Below are 18,223 nucleotides of genomic sequence, written 5' to 3'. Positions count from 1 at the left end.
GCAAAGCACAGTTTACATTTTACAAACCCGTTTCTGACTGGAAGGCATTTTTAGATCGTCCTTGCTATTGTCGTCGTTCGAAACTGTACTGCCGTGAACATGAGCAGACGTCATCATATTGAGGATTTGCTTAGGAAGGATCAACAAAATCAACATATTTAACAAAAGGAACCTTATAGCCCTCGAAGCATCTTCTTCTTCTTTTTTTTAAAAGATTTTATTTATTTATTTGACAGAGAGAGAGAGATCACAAGTAGGCAGAGAGAGGAGAGGAAGCTGACTCCTCGCTGAGCAGAGAGCCCAATGCAGGGCTCGATCCCAGGAGCCTAGGATCATGACCCGAGCTGAAGGCAGAGGCTTAACCCACTGAGTCACCCAGGCGCCCCTCGAAGCATCTTCTAATTGCTTTCCCAAGTGCCTTCATACATAGACAATCATGTGCCACGAGCGGGCAGGCTCCCTGCATCTTCATGAGTACTCGGGATCACCCTATGTCTCTGTCTATCAGTACTTGGGATCACCACGTGACCCCGCGTCTCTATCAGTACTCAGGATCACCCCACACCTCTGTCCATCCGTACTCGGGATCACCACGTGACCCTGCATCTCTATCAGTACTCAGGATCACCACGTGTCTCTGTCCACCAGTACTCGGGATCAGGACGTGACTGCATGTCTCCATCAGTATTCGGGATCACCACCTGACCCCACACCTCCATCTGTCAGTCCTCAGGATTACCACATGACTTCGTCTTCATTAGTACTGGCGACTGTCACTTGCTGCAAATGGGAAGGGCAGCCGGTATCTCACTGTGGTTCCTGATAACTCCCCGGGCAAGTAGTTATCTTTCGCTCTTGTGATGTATCTTTATGTCCTTGGAGTATTTTTTCTTGCAGAGTATTCTCATGGTATGTTTGGGGGTGGCACGGTGGGTCTGGTGTTTACCTTTTAAATGTTCACCCATTTGAGCTGTAGGTTTTACAGCAATAAATCTATTGTGAGCCTCCTACACTAGGCCTCGCACATTTAAAGCTCCCATGAGCACTGTGAGCAGGTATCATCAGCCCCATGTGGTCCGGGGAGCCTCCCAGGCAGCAACCAGCGGCAGGGTCTAACAAAAGCAGCTGGCTCCCTGGACCCAGCTCTCCCTTCTCCTCCATATTTGTGTGCAAGCCTCTGCCCTGGTCTCTTGTTTCCTTTTAAAACTTGGATGATTTTCTAATTTTGTGAGATAGCATGTGTGTGTGTGTACACATATGTGTATATGTGCAAATACATACATACATACGTGTGCTTGTCTATATATATATATATATATATATATATATATATATATACATATGTATGAGTACACACACACACACACACACACACACACACACACATACACACCCCTACCCCTGGTTCCTGGCACCAGGCTCCTAAAAACCCTTGCAAACTCCTGATCTAATGTGGTGGCTGGACTCTTGGGAGGCTTCTGGAAGGGGCTGGTCACCAGAAGTGCGAGCCATCATTAGAAGCTTAGACTTTTCAGCACCATCGGAGAGGGGTGAGGGGCTGGCAGTGGACTTAACGGTTGGTCATGAGGAAGCCCACAGGATGGGGTTCAGAGAGCTTTCCATGTGCCAAGAATGCGACACATACCAACAGCACGGGGACAGAGACTCCAGCACTTGGGACCTGCCCAGACCTCACCCGCACGTACCACACCATTTGGCTGCCCACCTGCATCCTTGGGCACACCCTTCAGTGAACCAGTAAACCTACGTCAGAACTCCCCTGAGTTCTGTGAGCTGTTCTGACACAATTCAACGAGCCCAAGGAGGGGGCCATGGACACATCTGACCTGCAGTCTAGACTTCCAGCTGGACTTCCAGACTCGTGGGTCTGATCCTCCAGGTAGACAGTATCAGAACTGGCTATACAGCAGGACAGTCGGTGATGGTCAAGCTTGGCAGGAGACCCCACGTGGGCGGCCACCAGCACTGTCAGAAGGGAGGCTTTCCAGGTGTAAAAATAAAGGACAAACACAGGAGGTAAGGACCAGGTTTCCCCCAAGAAAGGAAGGAAATACTGGGATTTGTCCTCGTTTTAATATTCAAATGCTCATCTGTATGTAGTCTGCTCAGGTTTTCTCATTGCAATTTTTTCCATTTTCTGGAAGTGCTAAAATTGATCTTCCGTTGGCTGGTTTGGTAAATAATCAGTTTTATTTTATGCTTGGTTTTCCAGTGCTGGGTTTTCACTCACTGAGCTGCTTGCTGTTGCTAGATTTTCATGTTTCTTTCTGATACACATGAAATGGGTTTTGGTGTGAGACTCTACAAGTATTTTGACAAATTGCTCATAAATTGTTAATATCATTAGAGAAACTGTCTTTGCTGCCACTGTTTTCATACCCCCAGTACACGCTCTCATTCACAGACTTTTTGTCTAGCTGTAGGTGTGTCTGCGTTCTCGGAGGCAGTGTGCCCCTACAGTTCCATCACAGAGAGCCTTCTGTGGGTAGAGGGTGCTGGTCAGAAAGTATGAATCCCTGGGGACCAGGTCCTCCATAGCTGCGGTAGGGCTTGATTTTAGCTCATCCAAGGGAAACACAAAGAAAGTTCATTACACTGATTCCAAAGCACCTTCAGAAGCTCCCATCACGACATACCAGCTTTTGTCTGGGGCCTTCCCAGGGTCCGAGGAAATGACCCCATCGGCGCCCAAGAAGAGCAGCTCACCAGAGCTCTGTGCACACCATGTGCTGGCCACTGGGCAGAGGGCACGTGGGAGGACGGACACGGCCAGGCCAAGCTATGGGTGACCGAAGGCACAAAGTCACCTCTGATTCTGAGCATCGCGGCTCAGTACCCTCCAAAGATAGCCAGAGTCAGGCTGAACATTGATTCAGAACACACAGAGCCTATTTCCAGTCTACAAGTGGGCTTGTCAGAAAATCGCACGAACACAGGGATCTGCGTATAACGTGCCCAGACATGCAGTTACCTGGAATACCCCTAGCCAAGCACCAGCACCAAGGACAGCTGAGGATATATGCCAAGGGTTACCCGTGTCAGGATACAGCGTGCCTTGCAACCAGTAGCAAGAGGTGATGCAGGGCGCGGTGGGAGGCACGGAAGGGCAGAGGGCACAGAGGGCCGTCTATGCAGGGGAAATGCAAATCCACTGGTAATTCTTAAGTGGACCCAGCTGACAAAAGAAACCATAGTGGAATGAGGAGCTCCGGGTTTCCTTCCACCTCCCGGTGCTGCTGGCCTTACGGAGAAGTGATCAGACTGCCTGATGATGAGGAGGGGGTGCACGAGGGGGAAGAAAAGATGGCCTCTGGTCCTTCACAACTGTGGGTGCAGGAGACTGGACAACACAAAGCTGGGCAAGCAGCAGAGTGTCTCGGTAGGTGGAGGAAGGTTGTTCCTGAGAGTTTCCCAGCAAACCAAACCTGGGAAAACACCTGTCAACATGGATCCACTTTTCCTCCATGGGAGCGATGCTTGTGAGGCCTCCACGAGCACTCCAGGGACAGGCTGATCCCAACGACATGTTTCAGGAGACTCTGACCCTCCCTGCTTCAGCTGTATCCCTGGCTGGCATCACGGGCTCCAGAACTCAAGGAAGCACAAAGAACAAATCCTCCATCCCAGCTAAATCCCAGGAACGGGCAAGCACAACACAACATGGCAAGGAGTAGCTGCCTCCCCTGGAGGAGACACTGGCCCCCATCAGCCCTTGTCCCCTGAGCTGTCTGTCACCTGTGTCCTCACGGGAGGACATACGACTGACCTGTGGTCCCTCCACCCGCACAGCGTGGGAGAAAGCACCTTACGGACTCTCTTGGTTCCCATCAAGCCAAGTCCACCTTCCTGAATGCAGGAAGGTTCCTTCAGGCACAAACAGACAACAGGAACACCACGGAACCTCCCTGACGTGTCCAGCCAAGGCCACATTACAAGAGGGGGCAGATGGTGACTGGTCACAAGAGCAGCCCCTTGGGGAACTCCCTAGACCCTCCTCCCAGGGGCAGCGGGCACCACCAGGGTACAGGTCCTCACACTTGCACATGGCTGTGGCCGTGGCCAACGCCAATAACACCACGCACCACAGAGGGACCGTCTGTCTTTCGTGCTTCACAGGAGAGCATATTCAAGGAACAGCCAGCATCCTTCTAGCTGTTTACTCATCTCAGCAGATTCTGCTGCTTTCTGCTTTCTCATTGTCTATTCTCTTCGTGGATATGGAAATCTTGGCGCTCTTATTAGAGAAATCTCAATTCTAACCCGATGCGCCTCACAGAGCAGTTCTTCTGACACTTAGGAAATACTGAGTTAAAAAACAACTGTTTCTCCTCTCCTTTTTTTTAAAGTTTGTATTTCAATCCCAGCTACTTTACATCATACTGTATTAGTTTCCGGTGCACAACATGGGGACTCCACACTTCCGCACATCAACCCTGGGCTCACCCAGATACTTCCACCTTAACACAGAGTTACAGAACCGATAAAACACATTCAGTACACGAATACCTAACAGCTCTAATTTTCACTTTTTAACAAGAACAAATTCATGCTGACTACCATTCATTCATTGGACAGGCTTTATGTGCCAGATTCTGATCTGGTTGATGGGGACAGAGATGGAAACAGAAAAGACAAAGCCTCCTCCACACATGGGGCAGGATGTAAGGGACAGGCCGGTGAGAACAGACCAGGCAGCATGGGGGGCCGAGGAGATGGCGTTGGGCACCGGCCCAGTACCTGGGGGCCTATGGGGAGAAGGTGCTTCTAGACCGCTTGTCATGATGGACTCGTGTTTCTCCTGCCCCATGGGCCTCTGAGGAAGGCCCGACTTCAAAAATGGGACAGAGAGTTACTTTCTGGATCAGGTGTTGGATCTTTCAACTCCAGTCCTTTGAGCCTATTTTTAAAAAAATTTTTTAAACGAAGTGAACGAGCAGGCTGGGCTTGTATATAGCAACGAACAGAAAGGTCACTGCACTCGCTCCAGGCTCCTCTGAGAACAAAGCCTGACATTCTGTTGGATTGTCCCTTGGAATCTGTGTATCTGAGATCCCTCAATGTAGTTAAGCTAAGTAAAACCTGGCTAGAGATCATGTGTTCGTGCTGAATGAGACAAAATGCCACGAATCGTAAGAATTCACTGTTCCTTAGAGCTCATAGCGTCAACTGGTATCAATAAGTAAAAGAGAGTTGGAGAATTATTTAAAATTAAAAATACTGTAAATGTTTACAAATGCAACAAAACTGTAATTAAATATTCAATAGGAGATTCACTTAAAAAGATTAAAAAACAAGAAACTGCACAGATGCCTTGCACTGAGTTTTCAAATGCTTACCAATGGGAGACGCCCCAGGCCATTTGCATTCCCCCACAAACGCCCTTTTAGCTGCTGCGAACAAGGCTCTCCTTCATGCTGCGGAGCCCGCCCGCGGCCCCGCTCACATAAGAGCCCCCGAGTGGCGTCCACCACAGCGGCCTGCCAGGCCTGTCTCCTCACAAGACCACACTCAGGGCTGCAAAGCCTACATGAGCGTGCCAAATACCCAAACCGTACACAGTTTATTATTAATAATAAAACCTGACCACCCAAATCCACAAATTGAAAACCACCAGGGTTGCTGCTAGTGACGAGTGTGGAAGGAAACAGAGAACATTCCAATGCTTCGGCTGGGGTGGGGAAGACATTCAGTAGGTAGGGAAGAGATTGTTTTTGACGTGTAAACAGATCTAAAATGTTTTTCTGAAGTTAAATCTTTTCACATTTTGTGAAGCTTAAGATGTTATTTTTATTGGAAGATTCTGGTAAACTACGAGGAACTAATTTAGCCTGTGCTGCTTTTTAGCAATCTGGAAACCTGGTTATTTGTAGGTTAGTTGTGGCACACATCAACTAGCTCATACTTACAGTTTTAACTCCCATCCTTTGATAAACAACGACTTCCCTCCTCCAGAGGAAAACACATTAATTAGGATACAGAAACAAGGCTCAAGCAAAGCACAGGAGGATGGAAAGGGGGCAGGACCCCCTTTCAGGGTATATGCAGTCCCGTTGTGCACACCTGTGGTTTGGCCCCCGAGCAGAAGTCCCTCTCACAGGGCTCAGAAAAGGGCTGGGTGCTGTCATCTAGGGGGGTGGGCTCCCAGAACAGAAGGCTGTCCCCAGTGACAGGCCACGGAGCCCGTTTGGTAGTCAGATTCCTAACACTGAGCAATAGGACTCACCTGGATGCTCAGTTCTCAATCCTGGCTGCACACCAGAATGATCCAAGGAGTTCTAGAAATAACAATGCTGAAGCCCACCCTCCACTCCAGACCAGCGGCCTCAGGACCTCTGGGGGATTTCCCGACACCATGTGCCACCCCTCACAGGTGGTCAGCACCCCAGGAACACCTTGGCCAGGAAGGTCTCTTCACACAAGGGAGTCTCCACACACAATACACGCAGTGGTTGACCAGCACGGGGCTGTGGATGGAGGAGAGTGTCATCTAGCCAGCGGGCTCAGTGGTGAGGGCAATGGCGTGACCACCCCGCCTGTCCCATCAGCCCACCGCAGATACAAGTCTGCACTCAAAGACCAATTGTGTCTGTTGCCAACACAAATCTGCAATTTAGTTTCCCCTGATGGGCTTTCATCCTCGTGCCTGAAATCTTGACTATGGGCCATCACAGCCTGGAAGTCACCATCTCACACAACTGGTGTGATAGAACGAGGCACACCACTCAGATCTAGTAATTACTTTCAAACATTGGTACAAGAATTAGATCTCATGCAGAATAAAAACTCTCCTGATGTGCTTCTTCCGTTGAAAACTCTACCAGCCCATTAAAGTGAAAATACATTTAAAGTATATTATTTCAAGAGTAAAATACACTGCAGTAACTAATGATCATGAAAGGTTACTTCTATATATAAAACCAATTACTAAATACATACAAATATTTCAGAGACACAAACTGAACATGAACAAAATACACTGGCTGCATAGGTGAAGAAAGAACACCAGTCTTTCCGAAAGGGAACAGATACGCAAATGTACACAAGCCTGCAGGCATGGCGGCACAGATGGGCCGGGACCTGACTCTGGTCTAGACCAGACCGAGGGGCCCGGCTGCACTGGGAGCGGAAGCCCACGTGATACACAGGGGCCATCAGGCAGAGGAAATGCAGCAGCAAGGCATAAGGCATGTGTGACACACAACACCAACAGAGGGCTCGGGACCAGGATGTGAACAGAACCACCCAAGTCAAAAAAAAGGGTGACAACTCACCACAAAAATGAGAGAGAGGCATGAACAGGCAAGCACTTGACATGAGACAAGAAAATGTGCCAAGCCTCGCTGGTAACCAAACCGAACTCAGAGTGGTTGCCAGCAGTAAGCGCGAGTAGGAACACAGGCTGTGGGCGCTGCCCTGCATGGCTGGGACGGTGCTTCAGAAATGGCTGGGTCTCACATATGAGAGGCAGGCACACACATTCCCTAAAGTGTGAAGCTCGAGCCACTTCGCACCTGCCTGTCTGCACCTGGGGACATATCCATGGACACGTGTCCCAGGATCACCCGTCACAGCTCTGGTTAGCAAACGCCCAAATACCTACCGACCACAGGACGGACGAACACAGTGCAGTGCCCATGAGTGGGGTGGCAGGCAGCTACCTACAGCAGTGAGCTCTTGCTACACAGGACAATAAGGACACACTGCATGAGGGGGGTGCTGAGTGAGAGAAGCCAAACACAAAGAGCCACATGTTAATGAGTCCATTTCTAGAAACCTCAGAAGCAGGCCAAAGTGCCTTTGGTATGGGATGCCAGGGAGGGGTTCCTTTGGGAAGGAGGGGAGGAGCAGGGTCTGGAGGGCCCAGGGGCCCAGACACTGCTCCTGTCCTGGTCTGGGGGCTCTACTGGGGGGTGAGCTTATGAACAGTTCCCTATGTATTGGAGGCTGTGCACATTTCTGTGTGTATATCATACACAGTACAAAAGATTCTTAAATAATTTCAAAGAACAGACTTGACAAGAATGCTTTAATACGTTGCATGCTGTCAAAGAAGTGTGGATTAAAATCTGAACAGAAATCTGAAGTCTAAAATCTATACAACAGGCTGTTAAGATGGCTTTTCTAGATGGCTAACCATTTTAAGTAGCTGAAGATAACGGAGTTCTGAGGTTCATGTGTGTTACTGAAATATGCAAATATCACTATTTTTGCTCACAGGTGTTGGAAGTCCATCACCCGAACGTCCCCACACCAGAACCCAATGCAGGAGAGAACTGCACATCTTAGCTCATGTTCAGTGTCACCAGGGATCAAATGAGTTCCGCCGAGTACCAAAGTCTCAGGCAGAAATGAGCCGAGCCCAGCAATGTGACACCCACTCTCACTGCTGTCTAGGTCCTGGGTGTGTCACTGGAAACAAGCTGCCGAAGACAGAGGCACAGACGTGCGTGGGAAACAACTGCCTTCGGCCTCAGTCTGCGCGGATGTGACCCATGTGCAGGACACACCAGGCCTCACAAACACTGGTCCTTGCTGAGCCCACTGGAGAGACCACGTAGCTGGGGACTATGGCTCCTCCTCCAGGGACACGGGAAGCCGCCCCCCCATCACCTTCCACAGGGTGAACAATATACAGAATCATCTCCTTTCCTGGAAAATGACAGACCCCACTGGTCTTCAGATATACAAACACTGCCACTAGAAAAAGCAAACATTAGGGTCAAGAGGGCCAATGCGAAAGCAGGCAGTTGGCCACTGCGTCCCCACTTGGCCCCCAGGCCACCCCACAAGCGAGGCCTGCTTCTACGGGGCTCACAGTGTGCTCACAAGAGGAAAGAACTTTGAAACCTCCAGGACGAACTTCCCGGTGAAACCTGCTTTGCACCTGCTGAGAACACTTTAGAACACTCCAATCAAGCCAGAGGCCATGCTGCACATCCCAACCGAAGGCATGGATCCGGGCTACACTTGCCCAAGCTGAGGGCGACATGGCATGCTCCACCTGGGGTAGGGTGCGGGGGTCCCCCGCAGGCTGCTGCCTACGGGACCCAGAGCCCAAGAGCCGCAGGAAAAGACACCCCGGCAAGGCCCCAGCGCCCCCCAGCTCGCGATCGTGCCCGCACACTTACTCTCTTTGCCTTTCTCCTTGTTCTTGAGCTGCTGCAGCTTCTGCTCGCGGTGCTGCTTCTCCAGCTCCTGCTCCTGGCGGTGCCGCTCCAGCTTCCGCTGATGCTCCAGCAGCTCCTGCTGATGCTTCACGGCCAGCAGCTCCTGCTGTTGCTGTGGGGAGGGAAGGGGGACAGAGACGGTCAGAGTCTCACTTCCGAGGAACACGAGACAGACACACACATGAACAGTAGCAAAGGGCCAGGCGTCCACGCGTTTGTGTTGCCAACGGCGAGGGCCATGCTCTGCATGGTCCACACGCAAAGCCTGACTGCCGACTTTCTCAGCAGTAAAAACCAAAATAAAAGCCATTTTGGAGAAAATGCACGTGAAGATCTGGGTGATTAACTGCATTGGGAAGGGTACTTGGAGAGGGACACAGCAGGGCTGAACTGGGTATGGCTGCCCTGGAAAACCGGGAGAACTTACTCCTCACCAAGTTAGATGCATGTCTGCCCCGGGACCCAACAACCCCGTCCCTGGCCGTGGGGACACGTCTGCACTCCCGCCTGGATAAGAAGGGCACAGCGGTTTGCTTGCAACAGCCCAGCCACCCAACAATGGGAAAGATCCATGAGAAAACACGGGTAGGCTGTCAGTAAACAAAAGGCACATGCACAAAAGGCACTGATGAGCTCGTGGGCAGAGTCGGCCCTCAAAGACTCCCCATCTGTGATGTTCTGGTGGGGGGGGGGTTGGGGATGGGACGCTTGGGGACATAGCAGCTAAGCCACAGGGAGCATCCACACCCGGCCTGCAGCACTATGGGCATGCAATCCCTTTCCTTGTTGTTGTGGGTCTTGTTTCCATGGCCCCTCCTGGGTGGGTGGCTGGCCTGCTCCCTGTGCAGAACGGGGGCCACATTGGCAGTCCCAGCAGCCCCAGAACTTTCTAGCAAGGAAATCACACTCTCCCAGATCCAAGCCATAAAGTGCCTAAGACAGGGATAGACCGGCACATCCCTCTGGCTGTTCCCAGGAACTATGGTGGACACCTAAGGGAACAGCCAGGGACATCGAGGTACGTGGAGGCCCACGGGCTAGAACCAGAGCACAAGGCAAGGCAGAACAAGGGGAACATGGAGTGAGCAGGACCAGGGGGTGGCCGTGCGGGGCATGAGGTGCTGTTCTGTGAGGAAGGCATCATACTCTGCCAGCTCTAGGGTGTGGGCCCTGGGAGCCCCCCTGTCTCTGGGGAGGGGGCTGAGCTCTTTCCCACTAGAGGCCACAGGGACTGAGGGGGCAGTGCCACCATCAGGGGCCCCGGCGGCTTCCTGGGCCCCGTTTCCCACAATGCCATCACTAGAATGTACAAACCACCCAGCTTCTGTTACCAACCAGAGCAGCTCATAAATTCAGAAAACAGGGTATCAGATGGCTCGGAGCTCTCTTTGGTGAAGACGTAATATATGTCACCCACCACGTCTGTGACTTCTGGGAGGTTCACATCACATTACACAGAAAATGTTAAAGAAAAAGAGCATCATTGTAGAAATATATAAAATGAAAATTCTCACTCTCCAGATAAAGCCCACAACCCTGCAGTAGGAGCGCGTGTGATAGCCAATAAGACGGACATTCGCCAAAACCTCAGATGTAGCTGTGACAGGAACAGCTGAGGAGCAAAAGGAGGCAACCACCAGCTCATAAATGGGGAAGGTGCAAGCAGGAAGTATGGCCCAAGGGCAAGGTGCCAGCCACACCCTCACAGACAGTGCCGCAGGAGGCTCTTAGCCTGGTCTCGGACAGATACACCCTACAGCAACAGCCCTGGCAGCCAACGTTCCAGGATCCCAACCTCCAGTCTCACGACCTCCAAGCCACCCTGACTCCTAGACTCCTGGCCTCCCAGCCACCCGGCCTCCAGGTCTCTGGGCCCTGCTGCTGGGGAAGCACCCCATGGCCAAGACCCACAGGGCTCAGAGCAAGGGCAGGAAGCATTGGCGTGGCCTAGAGCTCAAACCAGGCCTGTCTCATCACACAGCAGAGTCCCAGCAGCTGTGTGGTATTTCTCACTGCAGGGGACCCACAAACTGAGCACAAACTCGACCACCTCCCACTTTCTACAAAGGGGAAGGGAACTCCTTTCCAGCCAGAAACACAGGGACAGAATAGCAGAGAGGCAGGCGTAGCTAGGCCCAAAACCAGTGGAGGAAGGAGGAGGAAGGGGAGTGGTGTCTGGACCCCAAGCAACAGTGTGCCCTTCCCGTGGAAGATGCTGCTTAGAAGGCAGGCGGGACCCAGGTGCGGGGGCCAAGGTCTGGCAGCGGATCAAGGTGGCCGTGTGTGAGGGCAAGGCCATGAGGTCCTGCTCAGTGGCCACCTGTGGGGTCCATGGTGTGGAAACTGAGAGTCACTTTTCAGAGCTTTCCTCTTCCAAACAGGCATCTTCCATGAGCCGGAGACCGTGAGACTATCAGAAGCATGCCAACACGTTCCTCGCCGCTGCTTCCAGAAGGCTTGTGGGTGGTGCTAGGCAGAATCCGAAGGGCTTGGGAGCAGGGAGCTCACTCCAGGGCCCCACATCTGTGTGCACAGGTGAAGGCGCCCCAGTGGCAGTGGGCCACGGCCAGCAGCTGGGGGGCTCCGCAGCAGCCCACATGGCTCCGGCTGAGAAGCCCCCCACGATGGTGTCAGATAGCACATCTTATAACCAAATGTCCCCTTGCTGCATCACCCAGGCCCCTGAGCTGCCCACACACAGCCCTGGGTTCCCTTCCAACGGCTCGGTACTCATCTAATGCACAAATGAGGAACAGGCAAAAATCCACTGAATATAGTCTCAAAATATTTACTTTTCAGCCAGAACCTGGAAGGAAGATCTTTCCATTACCATTACAGAAATACTGACACCACCACCACCAGATACTGGTGATTAAAATTCACAGGACAATCTAACTCCTAGGAAATCAATACTGGCATGGAGTTTTCAGGAAAGTAGCTGTTATGACTTGATTCCCCCAAAATGCGCCACAGCTACCCTGCAGGCCTTGACCCTGCTGCACTCGGAGAGGCACTCTGCCTTATCAGCTGATGGGACAGGAACGTGCACAGACTGCCCCTACCCGAAGGCCCAGAGAACAAGCCAGACTGTGGCTCCTGTCACCCATGGTGTCACCACACAGGCCTGTTCCTGGACCTTGCGACAGCAAGCCTCAGTGCTCCCAGCTTCTGGAAAATGAGGAAGAGGTACCAGGTGAGGAACTCCCGCTCGCTGTCCTGTACCCACCTCGCACGCTTTGTGTCCCCATTCTCTGGGGAAGGGACAAACATGCCCCATAAGTACAGCCTCCAGCCTGTGAGAAATAAGACCCGCAGAGAAGCCAACTTTTATGTTGGGCACAAAGCACACTGTCCCTGACAGCTGGGACCTCGCTGACAAGCGGTTGAGATCAGAGTATCCTATGGGCAGTGGGAAGCAACGAGAAGGTGTTTTTCTGCAGACTGAAATTATTACAAGCAATCTTAAGTAAGATGTCCACCACCTAATGTTTCCAAAGGAAAAAACCCAGTAAGAACAGATGCCATTACTCTAACCAGAGTTTAATACTGAATTTCTGTTGAAGTCAACACTGAGCTCAGGACGAAAAATTAGATCCCAAGAATTCAATTTGACTCTGACTTTGGAGTTCAATGACCACACACAAGTGGAAACCCAAGCAGATCTTTACTTTCAAAGCTGAACTGAAACAGAGCCCGCTCCACTGAAGGACAGCCTGGGGATGAGTCTTCACGTGGCGCCCTGGCCCAAGAACAGGATGCTTCCGGGGCCCAGCAAGCCTGAAGGGCTGCTCTCCTCTTGAACAGGGAGGACGACTGGCTCATGAGGTGGCAAGCCAGCTTCCAGGAGAGCATGGTAACACCACCTCAGTACACTGACATAGGCCCTGCTCACAGCACTGCTCCAAATCCAAGCCCCGGGGCCCTGAGGTTCTTCAAAGTGCTTCTCCTGACACTGTGGCCATTTATGAGGCCACGTTCCTTGAGCCCTAAAGTGCCCTGCATCACAGACATGCTCTGCAGCAACTGGGGCTGGATGCTGTCTCAGCCCCTCAGGGTGCCCGAGGGCCACAAGTACACTAGGTGTGTGTGTGGCTGGCGGGACGGGGGGGGGGGGGGGGGCGGGGCCACAGCCTGCTCAGGCTCCTCAGGATGTCACCTGGCCACATGCACAGGAACCTCTACGGGGGCCCAGAACCCCAAGAACGAGCAGTGGGCTTCTTTTGAAAGTCCAGGGTACCTTCCTGATTTTAAATGCACATGTAGACTCCTGAGGCCGATATGCAAACAGTCCCAGCCCGACCTTCCAGAAGATACGGAATAGACATCTGAGGGTCCCGTCAGCCAGGTCATACCACTAAATTCTGGTTGCCAACAAAAACCAACCAAGCAGTCAACCAACTGTGACCATCTTCCCATCTCCCTGATGTTAACTAGCCTCCTTGAGCTGGACTTTAACCACCTAGGGTCCGCCAAGCTTCGTGCCAGTCTACCCCACTGTGATGCTACGCCCATAGAAATGGGGTGTCCTGGGGCCCGTGGGGACCCACTGGCCAGCCTTGGCCACGTGCCTGCTCCTGGGGCTCCTTCCCTGCTGCTCAGTGCACCCTTGACCACAGATGATGGCTGCATCCCACCCTCCCACTCCAATTTCTCTTCCTCCTTTGCCAGTGGCCCAGGCTGGGGAGATGCCTTACCTAACCCAGGACAATGGGGCCAGGAGGAAGGAAGAGCTGACTGGGCTTCACAGATGGACGGCTGGTTTCCAGGGCCAGAATCCCCATGCTCAGGTCCACATGAAGCCAGTGTTCTTCTCCCTAAGCAAGTCCCACGGGCCTTCCTCACAAGACAGATGTTTGTGTACGGAAGGGGACAGCAAAGGTGCAGGCCAGCCTGTCTCCAAGGCCTGGTATCTGCCATCATGAGACAGGACAGACAGATGGATACGTAATTGCCCCTGCCACCTACTTCCCTGTGTAACTTGGAAAAGGTCAAACCAACGATGAAACACAGGCTTCATGCACACCCTTCACACTGTATAGGCCTGGCGTGGTCAGTGCTCAGAGAGCTGTCCGCTAAGAGGTACGGAGCTGCCAGGTGAGAGCCCATTGCCAGCTAGAACCGGAGCCATCTAGAAGCCAATACCTGCCACAGTGCAGGGTGCATGGCCTGGGACTTCAGTCGAGATGGCCCAGGGGCTTCTCACTCAGCACCCCACTCGCTTTCTGGGCAAGCACAGGCAGGCCCAGTGACCCTCACCCTCAGAACACAAGGTGTGCCTGAGAGGAATGGAAACAGGGCATCTTCTCGCAATGTGGGGCTGGCTGCCAGCCTCTGGGAACACGTGCTGCTCAGCCATGGGTTTTACTCATCATTTGGAACCGAAGTGTTGTTCCCCCTGGGGTCCTCAGAAACGGGGCCATTTCCACCTTTAGTTCCTAGGGTTTCTGGTTCAAACCAAAAGGGCGTGTTCGGTAAGTTTGAAACCCTTCTCCCCTCTCTCCTTGTGGCACAACCAGCAGTGGCCCAAAGCTCCCACCCACAGCGGGACACTCAGATGTCACAGACACAAACAGCATCAGCCTTCGGCACGACAGTCCCCATGAGGAAGGTCTGCATCTAGGCACCCAGCACGAGGGCAAGGCCAGGCTCACTGTGGGCCACTCCAGAGGCTATGGCGGGGAGAGCCCTGAGGAAAGGGGAGGTGCAAGGGTTCAGGGAGACAGTGAGGGCAGGGCCGGGCAAAGCCTGGCTGGCCGGGCCAAACCTGGCTGGCCTGCACACCTTCTGCCCTCACCTCACACTCTGTTGCGGGAACTCTGAGCTCTCTGTAAAGGCTTGGCCTCAGAAGTGTCTCATCATGAGACCTGCATCTGGTCCCACTGGTGGCAATCCTGGCTCCTTTCCATCCATGGCCTCCATCCGAGCCACTTCCCAGGAGGGCTCCGGGCTGTGTACAGCACCCACCAGTGACTGACCCCTTTCCCCATCGCTGCCATAGACTTGCATCCTAGGCCATGGCAGGCAAGGGAGCCCAGGAGGGTCATGGGCCAGGTCCAAGGCAGCGTGATGAAGTGCAAGAGCCCAGAGATAGGAGCCGATGGGAGCATGCCCCGTTTCTTCTGCATGGCACAGGACACGTCTTTTTCCGCAGCAGGTAACCCTCTCCTGCTGCCACCCTTGGAAACAAACAGAAAGTTCTGCTACACTCTAGAAGGCACAATTACAGGGGATGCTTGGTAGCGAAGGAGAAGCAGGGCCCAGCATGGAGCCATGGAGCCATGAAGTCAACAGCCCTCAGGTTAGCGGGTCCAGCAAGGCCATCCACCTGCCTATAAAGACTGCCTAGAAACTGAAGCGGCTGGTTGAGAAGCAGTTCCTTCTGTCAGCACACTGAGCGGGTGCAGGCGAGTTCAGGGATGACGCAGGACTTTGGGTGGCACACGGCAAGAGCTTTCCCAGGAACCCAGTTGGCAACAACCTGTGGCTGCCTCAGGTGACCTGGAGCCCTGGGGCCCAGGGCAGTGTGTCTTCGGCCACCTGGAACAGGTAATGAGGAGAATAAACATCACGCCTGGTCTCCTTTCCATCTGATCCCTCTCCCTACAGGGAGAAGGCTCATTGTTTCAACTAGATGGCTCTTAAGAGGCTCTCCTACCCCCAGAAGCAGCACAAAACACGCTTACACATTTCTTATATATTACACACATGCCTAGAAATTCAGCCTTGCTAGGAAAAGAAAGGACATGCAAGTTCAAACAGTATGGGGATGGTTTTTATTTTTTACCTGTTAGACTGGAACTCCCCCGAGGCCGGGAATCGAGAGGCCTCTGAATGCGCCTTTGGAGGGGGCACTAGTGCCCCCCCTTGAGTGTGACATCACCTTGCTTTCATGGAAGACCTGCATTAGTGCCCATTTTCAAAAGAACCCTGAAGAGGATTTTCACCTTGATGAAAAAACGTGAGAAGAACAAGTGTGTGGAAAGCGGGGGTTGTGCAGGGAGCCTCCCAGACATCCAGAGCAGCAGGAGGTACCCTGAGCACTCCTTCCCGGGAACCTCTCTCGACAGCTTGGCATCTGGCCGCCAGAGCTCGGCGCTTGTATCTGGGAGCCTGTGTGTTTCATCTCCGTTGACTCTGGGCTTCTGTTAGCAAGTTTGTCCTAAGTACCAGAAAAGTCTAAGAGAGGTGATTTTCTAACTCTGGGAATGCTCAGAAAGGCTTATGTGTCAATCAGTGGTGATTGCTTCTTTGCTTTATGCCATTTGGCTTTCAAAAGCCTTCATCATGTAGGTACATACCAGGGACCAGCACACCCCGGATGTGTGCTAGGGGGTCAGTCCTACACGGGGTATTACTAATACCCCTGAGTCCCTCTCAACACACGCTTGCATGCTCCCTCTACATACCCTTCCCAGGGTCTTTAAGGCCAAGATGCCGGAGACAAGTTTCCAGAAGCATGGGGTGCCACGAGCAGCAGCCTGTTTCCAAGACCTGCTGCAAGCTGGCCCTGGGTACCCCAGAGTCCAGATCAGTTGGGAAGCCGACAAATGACTCCAGCTGGAATACAGGGGTCCCAGCCTATATCTCTTCCCATATGTTAGCCAGGCTCTCCTCGGGCCGGGGATGAGGTCTGCAACCCCCATGGTGCTTGTGGCTTGCCCCACCTCTCCCCGTTCTGTCTGGCTTTGGATGCGGTTCACTGCTCCGGCTCACTCTGCCTTTCTTATTAGAAACGCAACAGAATGACGTTTAAATCGGAGGTCAGTTACTTCTGAGTTCATATTTAACCATCAGTTTACTTATCAAGCTCCATCCTCAAAGGTCCAAATTCTTAGGCATGCCCAAGGACAGATAGCTGCTCACTCTTCTGAACACCTGCAAACATCAGGGAATTAAACGGAGCTCATTTAGTCCTCCACCTCAATGGCATTAGCCCATGCATGGTACACAATATTCCTGCAAAGACAGGCTGGTTTTGACTTTTATCCATCTGACTGGTTTTCATTCGAGTATTTCAGATATATATGTAAAATCAGCTTTGAAACTAAGAGGACAGTCTCAGTTTGGGGAGTCCCCAGAGCCCGTGTGGGGCTGGCCATGGGAAAAGATGGTGGCAGGGTGCACTGTGGCCCCAGACATGCGTGTCCCACCCTTGTGCCTGGGGGCCCACCCTGAAGCATCTCAGGTGTGCGCACACAGGGTCTGAAACACAGCCGTGTGGTACTGACCTTGCCTGTCAGTAACATAGCCTATTTTAGGGACCTTGCTAATGGCACACGACCTTGAACCCCCAGACACTTGACATTTACTGTTAGTTCCAGACAAATGTCACATGAGGTACCTAGAAGAGTCCAACTCAGGGGCCAGAAGGATGGCTCCCAGGCTGGACGGAGGGTGGGGTGGTCAGTGTTTCACAGGAACACTGTTTGGGGAGATGAGAAAGTTCTGCGATGGACAGTGCCAAAGGCTGCAGGACAGTGTGAGTGGACTTATCAACACCACCGACTGCAACGCAAGGATGGACAGCATGGCAAACCTTATGCTACTGTGTATTTCCCGTCCTACAAAAGTGAGCCAGGGTTAGTGGTTCCTCAAAGAGTTTAATAGACAGCTGCTGTGCAACTCGGTCCCCAGACCAGGCATCTCCCCAAAGGAATACAACGCAGATACTCAGACAGAAGCATGCGTGCAGACGATCACGGCAGCACGACTCACGACCACCAGCAGGTGCCGACAGCCCGACTGTCCATGCACGGGGGGGTGGATAAGCAGACTAAACAGCCACGCTGAGTACCACTCGGCCTTAAGAAGGGAGGACGCACTGATGCGGCTAACACGGGTGAGCCTTGAGGGACCCGCACTGAGTGACAGGGGCCGCCACGAAGAGCCACGCGCGGCCTGACCAGAGTGGGCAAACTCGGACCCAGAAGGGAGATCAGTCTGGCCAGGGCCACAGGGAGCACCTGGCTCACCAACGCAGGGTCTCTTCTGGAGGCAATGGAAATGTTCTGGGGTCACCTCGCAGGAATGGTCAT

The 18,223-nt window shown here is 52.6% G+C and overlaps 1 protein-coding gene across 9 annotated transcripts in view; it reads right to left on the bottom strand.

Moving 5' to 3' along the window:
- HDAC4 (histone deacetylase 4) overlaps positions 1-18,223 on the bottom strand; it is a 283,692-nt gene that overhangs the window by 84,037 nt on the left and 181,432 nt on the right. For all 9 annotated transcript variants that reach the window (XM_082690962.1, XM_082690963.1, XM_082690965.1 and 6 more), the window contains one exon: positions 9,150-9,300. In XM_082690962.1, the coding sequence (XP_082547088.1) occupies positions 9,150-9,300 (151 nt within the window). The remainder of the gene's footprint in view (positions 1-9,149; positions 9,301-18,223) is intronic.

This window comes from Mustela nivalis (assembly GCF_964662115.1).
Source record: "Mustela nivalis genome assembly, chromosome: 11".
Lineage (NCBI taxonomy): Eukaryota > Metazoa > Chordata > Mammalia > Carnivora > Mustelidae > Mustela > Mustela nivalis.
The sequence above is the reverse complement of the archived record's forward strand: the minus strand, read 5'-3'. Positions and strand labels throughout refer to the sequence as shown.